Source organism: Stegodyphus dumicola, chromosome 7, assembly GCF_044657685.1.
Source record: "Stegodyphus dumicola isolate Sdum_Otavi_A_Nest chromosome 7, ASM4465768v1".
Lineage (NCBI taxonomy): Eukaryota > Metazoa > Arthropoda > Arachnida > Araneae > Eresidae > Stegodyphus > Stegodyphus dumicola.
The window spans coordinates 67,781,681-67,800,432 of record NC_140774.1 but is presented as its reverse complement, the minus strand read 5'-3'; the positions used below and the strand labels follow the sequence as shown (position 1 = coordinate 67,800,432).

Sequence of the window (18,752 nt, the reverse complement as noted above, 5' to 3'; positions counted from 1 at the left end):
CCCTTGGGTGTCGCCTTCTAAATAAGAGTGCGTCTTATATGCCTTCAAATACGATACTTGCTTTTAATTCATTTCCTTTTACAATTGAAATTTTTTTATTCATGATTTATTTCAAGTCCCCATTAAACATTTTTAACAAATTACATTCAAATTACTTTAAAACAATTTTCGGAATTGAACTTACTATGTATTCACTCTTTTAAGATAATTTTACTAAAATTAATCTTAAAAGGTAATATAATCAATATTTCTATCTGCCTATCTATCTATCTATATATATATCTATCTATATACTGTAATGTATTTTGCAGTAATTTACAAAACAGTGGTAAAATCTTCAGAATTCTAATCTTTTTAAAACAATATCTCACGTTGCTGAGTAACGGTTTAATACAAATATGGCGTTGCCACTTCAATAATAATTATATTTATTTATTACATAACAAGATATTACAACCTTTCCCCCCTTCAGATAAACTTTAATTTATATTTTTATAAATTAAAGTTTACGGTTTTTTTCTCTTTTTCTTTTTTTTTTTTCCAAAACAACAATATCAGCACAATACAGAATTGAAATACAGGATATAACATAATAACATACACTGAGGAAGAGAGGAAGGAACAAAATATATTTTTTTTATCTATATAGAGAAACAAATTATTTAATCAGGCCAGGGAGTACAACTTAATGTGTCTACATCTTTATGATTTTTACCACTTCAATGAACAATCGTGTAATTGTAGGGTTGTAGTACTAGTGCCTATCTCATAAGTCATGGATTTAGACTCACATTATTTTTTTTGCCAAACTAAGGGATTATGATCAGTCATGATGAGGAATTTAGTATGCCCCTCTAAATAACATTGAAGTTTCTTTATAGCAAATATTATGGCAGCGCATCCCTTTTCTGTGGTAGAATACTTTTTTTCAGTTTCTGTAAACTTCTTACTGTGGTATAATACTGGATGTTCATTGTCTCGTTAATCTTTTTGAGCTAAAATGACACCCATACCAGAGTCTGAAACATCAATTTGCAAAATAAACTCTTTATTGAAATCAGGTGAGTGTGCCAAAGGCTTTTGTGGCAGTTTTGCTTCTTCAACAACTCGCTCTTGTCTGTTTAGTTTCTTTAAAAACTTCTCCTTGACTTGCATTTCAACTCCAGAACTTAGCAATTCATCTGGAACTTGTAACCGAGAATCGTTTAATTTTGTCAATTCTTTCTTCTCAGATAATTTTTGTTCTTTGCGAGATGAATCTTTGTTCTTATCTGCTACTTGCACTCTCATTGAATGTGGCAACTTTGAGTATCCTTCATCATGTTTGTGCCTCTTTGCTAAGTTTTCTGATGCGTGCATAGATCCTGAACGTATTTTTAATTTCTTAGCTTTAGAAGCACCTTCATGAGTTCTTTTATCAGAAGTTCTTTGATCTGCTGTTAACAAACTGTCAAACACATCTTTGCTTTTTGGAGAAGTAGGAACTGGGAAACTTGTAGAGGAATAATCACACACATTATCCATAGTAGATGAATCACCAGGTAAATAAGGTGAGTCAACTTCCGCTAACGGTAGACACACTAAATGGTCATTTAAAAGATATTGTACCCAGACATGTTCTCCAGTCATTTTTGCGTTATCAATGTATTTTTGAGAAATAACATCAACAGTGGCTCCTGTGTCTCGAAGAATAGGCATTTCATACCCATTCACTAAACCGTTAATTGCATATGTCTCTAACAAATCATCATTCGGAGATACGCAATTTACCTTTTCATTTGGTTTTAAGCGAGGACACTGAGGCTTAAAATGTTCGTATGATCCACACTCAAAACAACGTGGTCGATATCTTTTGTCATATAATTTTTTTTGGTTTTTGTTTTGGAACTGATTCCTTTGCTGATGATCTTTCTTGTATTTTGAATCATCCCATCTATCAGAATGCTTAAAATGAGGCGGATGCTCTATTTTTTTCACAGAATTATCATAACGTGGTTTAAATGATCCTTTGTTAATTTTCTCAGTCTGATTGGCAGAAAATTTCGATTTTATTGTTTTTCTCACATCTTCAAAATCTTCAATTTTCTTAACCATTTCAGTAGGTGAAATGATGGTTGTCCATTGATCCATAAAATGTTCTTTGAAATCAGGAGAAGTACGCTTTTTTATTTGATCAACCAGCATGAGATCTTTTAGCTGTTCAAAAGTTTTAATGTTTAATCCGTTAAGCCATCCTTTTAAATAATTCTTTAATTCATAGTAGAAATCATACCAAGTACTTTCAGCAGATTTTTGGTGTTTATTAAATAGTTGTCGAAATTTTTCCGCACTCAATTTAAATCGTTGTAACAGTAAAGTTTTTACATATTCATACTTTTCCGCGTCCTCTTCTGGTTCTCTAGCAATAAGCTGAACAATGTCAGGAGGCAGCAATGAAATAAGTTGAGTCACTTGATTTTCAGCAGGTATATTCATTATTTTAGCTTGACGCTCAAATAACACCAGAAATAAACTTATTTCATCTTCTTTATGGTTGAAACGTGGCATGACATCGTGAATTCTGATTTTTAAAGGCTGCTCAGGTAACTGCGTAGTTTCTACCAGCTGTGCTGTTGCAGCCATTGCTTCCAACTGAAGTTTCTGTAGCTCAAAGGCTCTAATTTGCTCTTCTCTTTCACGCTCTTCTCTTCTTTCTCTTTCTTCTCTTTCGTGTTCCTTTTCTCTTTCTTACCTTTCGCGTTCTTCTCTTCCGCGTTCTTTTTCTCTTTCTCTTTCTTCTCGTTCGCATTCTTTTTCTCTTTCTCTTTTTCCTCTTTCTCCTCTTTCGCATTCCTTTTCTTTTTCTCTTTCTTCTCTTTCGCATTCTTCTTTTCTTTCCCTTTCTTCTCTAATTGCAGCCGGTAGTTCTCGAGTAAACTCCTCATCATAATCGTGACTTTCAGTAATCAGTTTATGCAACTGAGCAATCTTAAATTCAGGTTTCACGGTTAAACCTAACTCTTCTGCTAGTACTTTTAAATCCTGTTTTTTAATCCTAGCTAAGAACGACATGTTGACACAAGTTACCTTTATTAGGCTTCCTTTTGAAATTGAATCTAAAAGATTGTACTTTTACTAAAAATGTATAATTTGTGGCAAGACTTAATTTCTCAAATACGAAATTCACACTAACCAATTGGAGAGAATTATTCAAACAACTTTGCCAGGTTGGCCCAAAATACTAAATACTACATCGGGTTGACGTTTTAACTCACTATTCACAAGTCTGGTTAGCTATAACTATATAAACACCTTTGCCAGTTAGGCAATACAATGGAATTTTACCCACGTCAGTTTGACGACTTTACTATCTATACGACTTTACGTCTATACGTAATACGTCAGGATGACGTTACTATCTACCACACGCCTGGATGGCGAGAACTAAGAAAAAATCTTTGCCAATTCAGCAGTATAATCAAATCACACTACGTCAGTTTGACGTTATTACTTATTTTTCACATGCCTGCTTGGCAACAAATTCAAAACTAAGCTAGCAGTTCTTTTTTTTATAAATGCCGGGATGGCTTACACATATCAATTATCAACATAAAATTTCAATACAAATAAAAGTAAAGCATAAATAATAATTTTAAAATACTTCTTTACCACAAATATCAGTTTATAAATTGAATATTTTTAGTGTCAGTTATTTTAAACAAAATCTTAAACGATAAACTATAATTCTGAAACAAAGTATTAAAATTCAATAAAATATTTTTTAAGAAAACCAAAAGTTAATCTTATCTTCAGAGATCAGCAATATCCTATTTTTGACAGTTTTTGCTCGGATGCAAGTTACAGAAGCACAGAAGATAACCTTTGAATGATCCGCTTCAAATCTGGCTTTAAAATGGCAGACTTTCCATTTCTCCTTGAAATAAACAAGCTTGGCAATTGGTATTAGCAAACTTGTTCTAAAAAAATTCAGTAAATTTCTGGGATTAGGAGACAAGCACCATCGAAATTGATAATCGCACTCCTAATTTCCCGTATCTCGGTGGAACCTCCAATTAATTAAGACTGTAATGTATTTTGCAGTAATTTACAAAACAGACAATCTTCTTAGTAGAACATAAATTTTATTTCTAGTTCATGGTGATATACAAATTTTATACATTTCTTAAGTGGCAAAATTTTCATACTACTCCTAGCTGGTAAAATCTTCAGAATTCTAATTTTTTTAAAACAATATTTCACAATGCTGAGTAACGGTTTAATACAAATATGGCGTTGCCACTTCAACAATAATTATATTTATTTATTAAATAACAAGATATTACAATATATATATATACATATAAAACCAAGGTTAAATTTTCTGTCACTGGTGAAACCCCCAGAGCCATCTAGTGAGGGAAAGAAACACTTTAAAATTAATATCTAACAATATTAGGAAAAAAATACGGGTGTAATTATGGTTAAAATTATAAAAAAATGGTAGTATGTATTTAGACTAACTTCTGCAACTTATTTCTTATTATAATTTTAAATTACATATAATTTTGAATTATCATCAGTTCTAACAAAATACAAAGGTCAAAACAAACTATTACTCATATAAATATAATAAAAGCAGTTAAAACATTAAGATTGTGATTTTTTATGCTTCAATAATTTACTTTGCGCACTTGTGATGCATGTAAAATTCCTATTTGCATTAGTAATTTAAAAATAATGCCTATGATTTAAAATTGAACAAGTCTCATATTCTTTGCTTTGTTTTTAATGCAATATTGCCGTGCTTCAATTTTTTTTATGTTAATTATTTTCAGTTATAATTAATATCAGAATAATTTTCCACAAATTTAAATTAACACTGAAAGAAACTGTTTATGTAAAAAATACTTTACGCTTTAAGACATATATTACTGCTGATAATTCTGCCTCATTTTTATTGCATTACTTAAACATTGACTATTTCTGGAAAGTAACTTTCTGATACTTGGCAAATAATTAAAAAAAAAGACATCCTTAATATATAAGCTTCCTTCAAAGAAGGAAAAAAAATATTTATTAATTTATTATTTTATCTTATTTATTAAAGGTAGGTAAGAAATTCTAGAAAGATGGAATCCAGTGCTGGCTACTAAAGCTAAATTTTTCAGCTAATATCCGAATGTGAGTCGCTCTTGAGATATGGAAAAAAATATGGTTAACGTTATTGATTGTGTGTTTCTAGTAAAGTTGTAATGGTTGTTGGAAAACACTAGTGTTACTGTAAATGATTCTAGCCCCGAGAAACCGAGAAAACCATTTTGTACCGACTCAGTTTCTTGAAAACTCTCTTTCAGCGCAGTAATATTGCATTGCATTTAAAATCAAGAACTAAAAGAAGATTAAAAAGTATTCCATTATAATTATGCAAATAATATATTCTCTTCTTTGATTATTAACATCTCCCCCATTTTTAATACTGAAACATATATGTAATTAGTCATATAATTTTAAAAATAGCTTTTGAGAAAATTCACAGTGATAGTTTCCATTTTCACACATTCATAAATAAATACATTTTCAGATTTATTGTTAAATCATTACATAACTACTTAAGCAGAAAGCTGAAAAGTTTGTTTTTGAGCTAATGAAATAAATAAAGTAGTGATAAATATTGACATATATTAGAGACATCAAAAATCAGACTCAAATAATCCATTTATTGTAAGTGCAATCATAAGTACAATTTATATTGATTAAAAATGGAGCTTTTATTTATATAGATATTTGTTGCATGGGCAATCATAGTGCTTTCCTGGGGGGGGTGCTTTTGTCATATGCACGTTCATCCAATGTGCTTTTATCAAGGAACTGTTGTTTTTCTTGTTATAAAAAAATTTAGGTCTGAAATTACTTGGTATTTTATTTCGTTTAAGATGATATTCACTCAAATTTGAAAGTAAACTCTTTTGAAAATTCACATGAAGAATAAAATGCTACCAATCATTTTTATTTCTGCTGATATATATTGCATATTTTATATTAAGCAAGAAATTTTATTGCAGAGTAGAGGGGGATTTACCAGGGGATTTCTTGTAATGCTTTACCATAATTTTTACTGTAATTAAACTATTTTTTAAAGCTTATGCTTCTATTTCTTTTCATATATCTGTAATTATATTTTTTTTTTTCAGCTCCCAGGTGCTGTTTTCAATTTCTCAGAAACTCATTCAGCACCAGATTATGAATTACACAGAAATATTAAAATGGGTTAGGGAGATTTTGAAGTGTCGAAATGCATTTCTGCAAAAACATAAAGAGTACGCCAACTTGGGAAGCCACATTGCTATTTGCAAACAAGCACACATCAAACTTGAGGTTAGTTAGTTATCCACATGTAGTTCATAAAATGCAATTTTGTATATGTGTTATTTTTTGCAGTTTTCGGGTTAGGAAAGGATAGATAAAAAGTAAACTATGTCTGATTTGTTGCTGTGGGATGATTTGCTTAACCCCTGTCACGTATACGTGCCAGCAACGAACGCACTTACCTACCGGCCGACACGCAGGCGTGCCAGAGGATTCTTTCATTCTCTACTGACTGTCACGTATTTGTGCCAGTACTTTGGAACGTTTTTCAAACTATAATTTCTGCCACAAGATGGCACTGTATGTCCATATGGTTTCAGATACATGTAAATTAGACCTTCTACTTGAAATGAGAGAAGCATGACTCACATACACATGTTTTTGATTATATAAACAAACGGGGAAATAAATGTTTCCGAATGGCGTGATTTATGACATCTCTTTAAATCGCACTTTATTCGCATGTGGTAGTTGTTTACTGTAAGTAGAGAAGTTTTATTTGCTCTAAAGCGTTGGGTATTTCGGTTTGCAGTTCAGTTTTTAGAAAATAATTAGATCTTGTTAGACGTGAATTCTTTGTTTTTACCGTTGCAATGTCGAAGCGTCGAAAATGTTTAACAGAGCATGAAATAGAAGAAATAATGCAAAATATATCAGATATTGATTCTGAAATTCTGATATTCTGATATTGATTCTGAAAGATTAACTGAAAGACATTTTCCAAAACTTTGTTCAGAAGAGACTGATAAGAAAATGAGACGACGATGCTTCGTTTGTTCACATTCCCGGAAAAATCCTCCAAAACGGCAAATGAGTTATTACGAGTGCAAGAAATGTAACGTAGGACTGTGTGTAGATCCCCGTTTTCAAATTTTTCATACGAAAAGAGAATTTTAAGTAATATATTTAGTTTTCAGATGTATAATGTTAAAATTCATAAAATGGTGAGTAATTAAAATAAAATGTGTAAAATATGCATTTAAACAAGAAATAAGGTAATTAAAGTATATATATATAAATATTTATAAAGCATAAACCGTTTAAATACTCTATAGAGCATTATTAAACAATGCGTTGATCCTTCGGAAATTTCATGGATTTAGGCTTAGTAGCAAAAAAGCCTCCGGCCCTGGAGAGACACTCGCGTAAGACACTGCCAGCCTCAGCGATAAGCGCGCGTTTTCGCTACCCGGCTCGAAGGGGTTAATGTATGTCATTTCATTTAAATTCTTTTTTCTGTAAGCTATTATTATGCAATAATGCTCTTCTCTTTCTTTTATATTGGATTTAATCTTATAAATATGGGAGCGAGAGTGGGAAGCCTATTTTAATTGACTTAAGTCATGGAAAATACTTATAATGAAGAAAGTTTCTCTTTCAGTTTTAATTGTTTTATAACATAACAAGTGTGGCAAAAAATACACACTGTAAAAATAAAATGCATTATATTGAAGGCTTATAACATTAATGTTTGTAATAATGAATTTAACTAAGCTTTTTTATTTTATGTGACTGCTAGTATCCTCCTAGTATTTTGTATTTTAAAAAAACATTCAATTTTTCTTGGTATAGCTTTTTCATATGTAAATCAGATGTACTGTCAAAGATATGATAAAATCAGTAAATAAAATTTTAATTGATAATTTTAATAATTATTTTATTAATATGATAATTAATTTTAGTTGCATCATATGTAAATTGTGTATAAATTCTGCGTTTGAGACATCATCCAAAAAATCAAACTTGTCATGTTTAAAAAGAAAAAAGATGATCAAACTGACTCTAAAGGAAGATGTCTTATCAGGTAAGCATTCGAAATGTTCATCAGATGACTCTTAACCCTCTGAGCGCCATGCCCGGCTTTATCTGGTCATGAGATTTTTTTGTCACTTGGTATATATATATATATATACCAAGTGACAAAAAAATATATATATATATATAATTTACAATATTTTGCATACTTTCTTTAATAATATAAATATAATCTTAATAAATCTAAATTTATGAAAATAGAGCCTAAAGTAAGTAAAATACAAACTTAGCTAATAAAGGCTCTCTAAATACAGGTCTTCATGACAGGTCCAAAAACCCAAGCCGTTCAGAGGGTTAAAAAGAATGTTTCGATGCACAGGCACATGACAAATATAAACAGTTATTTAAAATAAATGGTAAAAATTTTTTCTTTGAAATAACCTTCCTAAGCTCTTTATTGTTATTATTATGATGATGCTGATGATGATGAGAGAACTATACTCCGACTTGTAAAGAAGATAAACTTATGATTTTTCAAAATATTTTGAGCTATTACAGTCATTTTAAGACCAAGTAGCTGTTTTCCTGTATTTTAACAGATTGCACCATTTTCCCTCATGATTGCATCAAACTCTTTGTAATGCTAAATGTATAACATGGTCTCATTTATCACTAGTTCATTATTGGATTTTGTGTACAATGTTTGTAATAGGTAAAAAGCATGTATAATGTTTGTAATGGGTAAAAAGCCTTCACTTGCTATTGAAAAATGGGCAAAAATAGTGGTCCTGCATGACGTTGGTTTTTCTGAATGTGAAATAAATTTGAAGGTAAATGTCGGCAAGTCAGATGTGCATCAATCTATGAGTAAATTCAAAATTTCGGGAAATTATATGGATCTTAAGAGAAGCGGCCGCCCAAGAAAAACATGTATACATGATGAACGTGTGATAAGAAGCATGTCCACTTGATGTCCAACAACCTCTTGCGATAAAATTAGAGCTGCTATGGCTGCACAGGGTACCAACGTCTGTCCAAGTACTATTTCAAGATGTTTGACTAAAGATTATGGTTTATTTTCCTATAAACCTGCAAGGAAACCTTGACTTACACTAAGTATGAAAAAGGAACAACTGACTTTTGGCAGACAATATCAGAATTGGACCAAACAACAGGGAAGTACAGTGTTATTTTCTGATGAGTCAAGTGTGCAGTAATTTTCTGTACATGCTAAATGTATTCGCCACCCATTTGGAAAAAGATATGATGACAGATATACGATTCCGACAGTGAGACACCCTCCAAGCAAGATGATATAGGCACAGTGTCTGCACCTGGTACTGCTGATGTATATTTCCTGCTACCTAAAACCACAATGAGTGGCAGTCGGCATCTTAATTTGTTATGTGACAAGTTGAAGCTTCATTTGGATGTTCACAGATGTTCGATTTTCATCCGTGATGAGTCTCCATGTCACAGGGCAAGGAATGTTAAGGACTATCTGAGGGCTACTCTAATTCAAGTGCTTGATTGGCCATGTAACAGCCCAGATTCAAATCTCATACAGAATCTGTGGTTTATTGTGAAAAATAAAGTTGCGGAAAACCAACCATCCAGTGCTACATAACTTGTTGAAGCAATAAAGCATGTGTGGTGTACAGAGATTTCTCAAGCTTACTGTCAGTCTCTTGTTCACAGCATGCTTAAAAGGATAGCAGCAATGATAAAAAGTAAAGGAGAACTATACTTCAAAAACCTGTAAGTCTATTTTTTCATTTATAACATATGTTTTTGGTGTGGAATTCCAATAAATCTGATTTTTCCATGAATAGTCTTAAACTTTTGCACACAACTATAAAAATAGAAAAATTATGTAAGGGGAAGTGTAGATTCAGTTGTCCAATTATAAAAGGAAAAGCCTTTTTCCATTGTTAAAAAGAGAAGGTGAATTTCCTAAATAGTACTGCAGAGAAAGTAAGTTTCTGAAGGGACTTTATCTTGATTAAAGTTTTGGATATAATGGGAAACTTTTAATAGTATACCTCAGAAGAAAAATGAGTTCTGTTTGCTTCCAACCTAGTATCTTAGAAGCAATATATTAACATGATAAATTACATTATGTGAAGATCATCAGGTCTCAGCATGCTATGTTCTTCAGCTATACTTTATAATCAATTATTAAAGAAATTAAGAAGAAAAATAAATAAATGTGAAGATATAATGGAAGTGTGACTCCATTTAGTCAGAGTTCTATTATATCTTCCAGTTGTCATTTTTATTTAATCCTGCTCAAAGAAACATTGGAAGATGGAATTACCCAAATTAGAGAATTTCTAAAAATCAGTGTTACTGAAGTAGCTTTACCTTTCTATTTGTAGTAAAAAGCTACAATGAAAAAAAAAAAAAAAAAAGATGATGTGTTAAGCATCATAAATATTTATGTAAATACCTTTATCTCTTTGTTTCCACAATGAAATTTAAGCATGTTACCATTAAAAAAGCTTTCTTTTTTAATTGGTGACTGATGACTGTATAAAGTTTTTGGCGCTTTGGGAACAAAAACTTGTAAAAGGACTTTTGAAAAACTTGTTATTTGAGCATAAAATTAACAACTGATCCAACTTGGGTTACAGGAAGCCAACATTTCTGGCTTTACAGAAGTATGTAACAAATAATAATTTCAAGGTGTGGTAGGTTAGCTGAACGACTCACAGAATACTTTGATATGCAGGAAGAGCTCTGGTGTGTAGTAACCAGTGAGAAAAGCCTAAAGGCGAGAACACATCAATGCTTCTAATGCAAGTTTGGTTATAATCATAGCACAGCGTGTCCTGGAATAGGCAGACACTCTAAAACCAATTAAGCTTTTGCTTAAATAGCACTTCATTCTACCTTAATCTGAATAAACTCTCGCTATCTCATTTACATTCTGGCATGAAAAGAATGGGTGAAAAGAGAGTAATAGGAAACTTAAAATGATAAAAATAAATAGATAAACCTCATGATTGTTAATTCTATTGCATAAAAATGTCCAATTTTATAATAATTGAAGATTTCAAATTTAAATATGGCAGTAGCAATTAATCAGCATTTATATAGCAGTCTAAATCAACTGGCATGGGGCCAGACAGTTCGTTTCCAATTGGAACTTTTAATTTCTTAATGAGTTGAGATATTTGAAGGTAATGTATATACTTTTTATATAACTTTATAATTGATGTAATTTGTAATTTATTTACATAATGAAATGTTATGATGATCTAATGAATCTATCTAATTATGGATATCTGTAAGCATTTACACTACAATTATAATCAGTAAAAGATGTTTCTGACATCATATATTAATTTGGCATGGAAAAATTATTTGCTTTCCATTTATCAATGGATTTTTAACCATTTGAACTTTAAAGTCATTGTTCAGTCATTTCTCAATGCATTGCTGCATTTCAAGTGGCATTTGAGAGGAGACACATTAACTGTTTCAATCATTTTTTATGACTAGACTTTAAATCACTGGTCACTACTAACTGAAAATCACTGGTCACTACTAACTGAATGTCTTTTTAAGGATGGAAAAGTTGGTATTTGACGTCAGTTACAAAAAATGTTGGTTGCTGGTTTGCAACTTCCATTGTTTTATGTTTAAAGATATCTAGTAACTCGGAAATAGTTTTAAAGTATTTATATTGAAAGAAATTTTAATTATGATTAAATATTATTAATAACAATCATTACAATTTTCTGCTTTTACTCTTTCAACATTACAAAAAGGAAGTTTAATGGTAACATAATGCTGTAAGTTAGACTAGGCAGACTGCTTAAAGGGGCTAAATCATTTCCACGCAAATTATTTGCATAGCTCTAGCTAGCTAATGTTTTAAAATATCAGCTTTCTTTTGGTGCATTATGTAATTGCTTGTCTTATGTATTATGTGAGGAATGATCAGAGTTATTCTTTGTGTTCTTTCATTACCCCTCTGGTTTGATTTTCGTGTACTTAGAGAAATGGTGTAAAAATGGCAAACTTTTTTTCATAGTTATATCTGAAAAAATAAATAAAATGCTCATGTAATTTATGAAAACTGTACACTGATTTGTTTTTAATATATTATTTTCCTCTGGCAGATGTAATACATTTACGATGTGTAGTGTATGCTTCTCTTTTCTTTCTTTTTTTTTATTTCACTCAGTGGAATGGCTGACATTTTTAAATGTGTGTATGTATAAACAAAACAAGAAAAAAAAAAAAAAAAATATGCCTATGTAGCAATTGCTACAAACAGAATTATAATTCTCACTTTCTAAAGAAAGTAAAATCTGCTACTGTTGTTAGTGATTGAAATTGATTAAAGTGTTTTATTAAAATGTGCAAATAATACTTTTTAATGTTTTTTTTGTTTGTTTGTTTGCATCATTTATAATTAAGATTTAGTGACCGCATTTTCAGATATTAATTTGATAATATTTTAAAGATTATTTAAAAAAGTAATTACTTTCTGTAATTATCTCACTGAGAAAATTTTCCTAGTATCTTGAAAAATGATCTCCCTTCACCTTTTTTTTTTAAATCTGATAAGCTGGTATCTCCGTTAAGATGTATGATTAAAAAAGATTCAAATATAGTGATTAAGTATCCCAAGAAGAATATGGTATAAAATAGGAAGTATGATATGAAATAAGTCATTAAAAGAAATTGTAGTCATATTTGTCCAAAATTATCAGGATCAAGTGATCTTGTTTTTTTTTTTTTTTACTGAATTTTTATTGTAAATATTAGTATTGACATGATTATGAGAAGCTATGAGAGTAAATTCTTTTGTGAATTAATTTGTAAAATTTTTAGACTTTATTTATTTATTTAATTAATTTTTTTAAAAAAATTTAAATTTGTATAGGTTGTTTTCTTCATGTATTTATGGAGTGTAGATATTGATGCTGTTTTAGTATCTATGTCTTGCTTCTCATTGCTCTGTGAAGAAGCGGATATTAGATGTGGGCAAGATGATCTCACTGTTACATATATGTTACCAAATTATCATGTATATCAGGAATTATCAGCAGCTAGTACTATATTAACTACTGGTGAGTTTAAATTTTCATGAATTTTATCTAAATTAAGATGTAATTAATAGATAGTGTGAAAAGTCACTAGAGCATTTAAAAATTCATAAAATGTTTATCATTTCATTGTAAAAGGATGTGATGAGCATCATTCATTCCTTAAATTTGGATTTTTTTTTCAGGCAATTAAAAAAAGTTTAAATTGCAGAGTTAGATGGCATTGTGCTGTAGAAAGCTTAGGTATGAGATTAGCTCTGAAAGAAACTGTCCATCTGCAAAACTTCAGTTTTTTTCCAGATTTATGTTCAGATTAATGATGAGTTTTTGTAAGTGTTGAATTTGGTATATAAAAGCATTATTGGTAAAAAAATTTCACCTAAACTTGAAATCAGCTTTTTTTAGATTTAGTATAGTTTCATACTCAGAGACAAATGGGGACATTTTGAGATTTAGTGACTACGAGAGCACTAAAAGCAGTAAAAATTCTTGTGTGATGTTTCAAAGAAATTAGAAATTTGACCTAGCCATTGACAAAGTTCTGTGCAACCATGTGATTGCTGAAATGAAGACTAGTTGCATAGTCGGAGTGGTGTAACAGTGGTCAGAAAATATGAAGAATCATGACTTCACCAAATTGGTCGGTATTATAGATCTTGCATGGTGTGTTGCAAATATATCTGTATATTAACAATTTTTGCATCAGCTCCTAATAAGTCATATCCACAAACAGAAAGAATTTGCAAAATAAGCATTTAAAAGCTTTTCTTGTGATCCATAATATCTGATTGTAACAAAAGTTTTTCCACCAAAAAACATTCTTAAAGAAAAAAAAAAAAGAAAAAAAAAAAAAAAAAGAAAGAAAGAAAAGAAAGCAGTAACCTTAGTGCAGGTAATAATCACCACCCAAATCTATGATTTTCTGGCAGCAATTTTGGTAGTTTTTCAAAGCCTTCAGCTTAGAAACTTGGTGGCCGCAAGTCCAAAAACAGCTTAACTTCATTTTGGATGTCCTCTACAAAGTGAAAGATAGCACCAGCAAGATATAGCCGCAGGTGTCAAAAATGATAGGAATTCGAAGGAGTGATATTGGGGCTATATGATGAGAGTGGCAAAAGATCCCATTCAAGTCCATACAAAGTCCAACCGGTAAATGCAGACACACATGGTCTTGCATTATCTTGATGCAGCATTACTTTTTTGTGCTGGAACTCAGTTCATCATTTTTCCTTAATAGCAATGCCAACAAGGACTAGCATCTCATTGTACATCTCATTGTACCTTACAGCCGAGAGTTTTACCTTTTCCCTGATACAAAGCATGATCTTTTCGTTAGTCAAATTGCACTTTGTGATGCTGCCGATGGGCACACCGGGCGCACGCTAATCCTCTTTTCGGCATGTGCTGTTGAGGTTAATCCATTTGTCATCACAAGTGATGACCCAGTCCAAAATTTTGTCCTTGCTTTGATATTTCAACAGATTAAATCCAGGTTCGAACACGTCTGCCCTTATCTGCTTGAGTCAGCTCATTTGATACCTAGCAAATAAACTTCTACATGAAGTTTATGCCATGCAAGTAATGGACATGGGAGTGATTTCTAACTCCTTAGCAAGTTCTCAGGTGGTTGTGTACTGATCTTCTTTCACAAGTTCTCGCAAGCAGACCTTATTAATATCAGTAGGCCGGCCAGAGCGCTCTGCTTCTTGAATGTCATAGTCTTTGTTTTTAAATTTTCGGTACCAAACCTTCACTGTGTCATATAATACAACGTTAGTACTTAAAGCTGTATGCATGATTTGCTGAATTTTTGCAACAGAACTGGAAGTAAATGATGGTTCTAATCTGGTAGCATGATAGTTCCATTTCTGAGACCTTGTACTTAATGATAACAATATTTTTTAACAAATTTTGCAGACAGTGTTATAAAGTAAGTCTCTTTCTTTCAAATAAAAAAAAAAAAAAATTGGCGCTATACAATTAAACACGACAACACGAACTGTTTGCACAGATGGTATTTGCAGTGACGAGAAACTTTCATTAAAACCCTATAGATTTTAATGATCCATTGGATAGGTGAAACACATTTTTGGGGGTCATAAAAGTTTTAATATCTCTAGTTATCAAATATGGTCAAAAGGTAATTCTCATGTATACATAGAGGAATTAATATTAAGTCATCATGTGGTGTAGTGACATCTGTTATCAATAGTTTAGTGACATCTGATATTGATAGTTCATTTTTTTATTTTTAAGAGCTATGTGTAACAAGAAACAGACAAAATATGTTTATAACAGGACACTGTTATTTAAAAATGTAACATGTAAAAGGTTCCATCTTTACAAAAATAAAATCTTTTAGAGAGTGCCCCATTTAAACAAAGTAGTTTATCTTCGTACCTATTACAAAGCATTTCCTCATAAGAGAATTTAGCATTTAGCAACTGAGCTGCTCATGCCCAAATGTTAGCCTTCTTTAGGAGAAGGAATTCACTTATAACTGTTTAACTTTGAATAATATCTGGTTGCAATGGAAGTTTTCTGCCAAAAAATGTTCTTAATGACGTTAGGGGAGACATGAAAGCAGTACCTTTATTGCAGGTGGTAATCACCACCCAAATCTATGATTCAAAGCATTATCTTTTTATTAGCCAAATTGCACTTTGCGACACTGCTGATAGGTCCAACGAGCATAGACCAACCCCTTTTCAGCCTGTATTATTGAAGTGAATTCGCTTTTCATCACATGCGAGGATCCGGTCTAGAATTTTGTCCTTGTGTTGACAGAGTTGCCAACTCTCCTGATTTCTGACCATCTTAAAATTTCTCATGATTTTTATGTAGCTTGGCTGAATGCTTCGATATTTCCCTCTGAAAGAAGTGATTTTTGGCATCTGAAAGCACTTGTTTTTCTCTGAATGCGTATAAAAAGAACCAAAGTCGTTTCATCAGTGGTGTGTTTCTACTTTGTATATGAAAGTCCGAACTATGTGTCCAAAAATATCATGTTCCAGTTCAATGAGAATCAAGTACTGCTGCAGCTCATCTGGCATATATTAATAAATGATCACAAAGCAAGATCAAGGTTTTTTTTTTTTTTTTTTATTTAAATTTCTTTCTTTTTTTTTTTTTTTTTTTTTTCTTTTTTTTTTTTTTTGTTCATCTTGCCAGTAAGCAGGATAAGTTTCACATGCTTTCCAGAAACAGTTAAAGAAGCTGCAATCTTTTGTCTTACTTATGTCTATGAAAAATGTATAATACTCATGTACTTTTCAAAAATCGTACACAGATGACTTTCCTGCCATTAATTTCTTCAAGGAACTGCAATATGTGTAATGTTTGTAATTGCAATTTTTCGATTTTGTTTGGTGGAAGGGCTGATGTTCTTAAGTATGTGTGTGCACAAGGACAACGTAAAATACTGTGAAAAAATAAAAATTTTCTGTCGAAACAAAGGATCAAAAAGTTATTAATGCATAATACGTGTTCTCTGCCTTTTTACTGGAGCACAACTTGCCACTGAAGGCATCGGATCATGCTGCAGCTTTTTTTAGAAAAGTGTTTCCCGGCATTAAAATTGCTAAGAAATTTTACATTACCCTCATGCTATCTGCAGTGCATAAAATCTTGTATGATTGAAAGGAATGTGTCATTTATGTAATTTTGCATTAATTGTATAATGTAATTGAGATAAACTTTCCGAAGGATGGAATTTATTCAAAATTTCAAAATAGGTTATTGATTGCGATAGCAGAACAATGTTCTGTTTTGTTACACTGTTTTTATGATATTGTAAAGTCACTTTTGTCATTTTTATTTCAATTTTTGTTTTCTATTCTATTTAAATAGTTATTCTACTTTTGTTATTCATATGAATAGGAATTTGGTTTCATAATTTGTCTAAATTCATAGATATGGAAGCGATCTCGTAGTGAGTATGCGAAAACGAATATTAACATACATGTAAAAGGCTTATCTTAAGCATACAAATGGGGCATCTTAAATTATATGGAGAAGAAAATATTTAGTATATTATTGGTGTAAATATTAATTTGAATAAAATATAGATAAAATAATATGAAGATGAAATAAATTCAAAAATTAGTTTCTTTTATTTTAGTGGAAAAAACTTAATTCTTCCTGTTGGTTTTTCATACATATTTTTTCTGCTGTGATATAAATTTGCAATCTTGCTCAGTGCATTGATGAAGGCATGATCACACACTTGCAGAATATGATTTACTGTCATAGGGGTCATTATTATTTATTTATTTATTTATTAATTTTAAAAAAGGTCAAAGAGTTTGGATTCGTCTTGTAGTTCATGGTATAATGTCTAAAAGATTTAATTTGGATACATTATAAGATAAAATATATTTTTATTTTTATTTTCAGTAGATATGCTAAAAGATTTTCAGGCTAGATCTGTACATAAAGAATTTCAAAGCTGATGTACTTATTTTATGAATTTTTTTAGGGGTAAATTATTTATTTTTTTCAGGGCGTGCTGCACTTCAAAAACGTATCATGGGTTTGCTAAGAAAAATTGAACATTGCACACAAGGTTGTTCTCAGGTAAGCACTAATTTTCAATTTATATAGGAATCGAGATTTAAATATCTAAAAAATTTATTCTAGTTAATGTTTAAGTAACTTGTTAAAAATACGTCTTCTAACTTGTATTACTGTGTAATTTAACTCCATTGCAGTAGTCTTTAAATTTTGTTTCAAAGAGCCCTGGAGTTTCATGTAACTCGTAGGTTCTACAGAACAGAAGATGTGTGCGCACCAACTGCTCAACATTCTTGGCAATTCAAATTATCACAATCTTTCGACTAAAGCAAATTTGAAATGCCACTTTTTCTTACATAAATGCAGCTGCTTCTTGAAAATGTGTAGCTGCCATCCAACTAGAGAAAAGTTTTGTTTAGTGTTTTAAAAACTGGCTAGTTTTCAGATGGAAAAGTAATTAAATATGAATAAATATTTCTCAGCTTTTTTTTTTAATACTGTGTGAGTATTGTTAAAGTATGAAATATTACTCAGAAAAATATTAGCAATGTGATTGGATAAAAAATCCGTTTTAGAATTACACTAAATCATTATCAATGGGAGGGGGGGAAAAAGAAGATGAAGAAAGCAATTGAATTGTATCACTGCAGACTTGACATTAAATTTCAGGAATAAAAATAATTTGATTTTTTGATCCATGTAGAATATCCCAAATTTTTTAATAAAGGCACAAAATTTGTAATATTTTTCATCACAATGTATTTCAGTGAGCAATTCTTTTCAACTCGTGTAAAACCAGAAACAAGATGCAGAAATAAGCTAAACACTCGGTGTGGAACATATTTGCAGAAACATGAGTAGACCTTGATATATTTGGAAAAAAAAAAAAAAAGGCAGCACATCTCACACATTAATTTTTTATAATGTAGTAATGATTCGCAAAAAAAAAAAAATAAGTATACTTACAAAACTTGTGTTCAGTTTGAATAAAGTGTTTAATGAAATAATAGTTTTCTTTTTGTTTGTTTTTTCACCCAAAGTGGACTCAAATTTGATATTTTTAATTCTCTCTCTGTCTTC

At 30.9% G+C, this 18,752-nt stretch overlaps 1 protein-coding gene across 3 annotated transcripts in view; it reads left to right on the top strand.

Annotated features, from left to right (window-relative positions):
* Positions 1–18,752, top strand: part of Nf1 (neurofibromin 1) — a 400,961-nt gene that overhangs the window by 122,849 nt on the left and 259,360 nt on the right. For all 3 annotated transcript variants that reach the window (XM_085820392.1, XM_085820391.1, XM_085820393.1), the window contains exons 15-17: positions 6,171–6,354; positions 12,998–13,184; positions 17,662–17,735. In XM_085820392.1, coding sequence (XP_085676518.1) covers positions 6,171–6,354; positions 12,998–13,184; positions 17,662–17,735 — 445 coding nt within the window. The remainder of the gene's footprint in view (positions 1–6,170; positions 6,355–12,997; positions 13,185–17,661; positions 17,736–18,752) is intronic.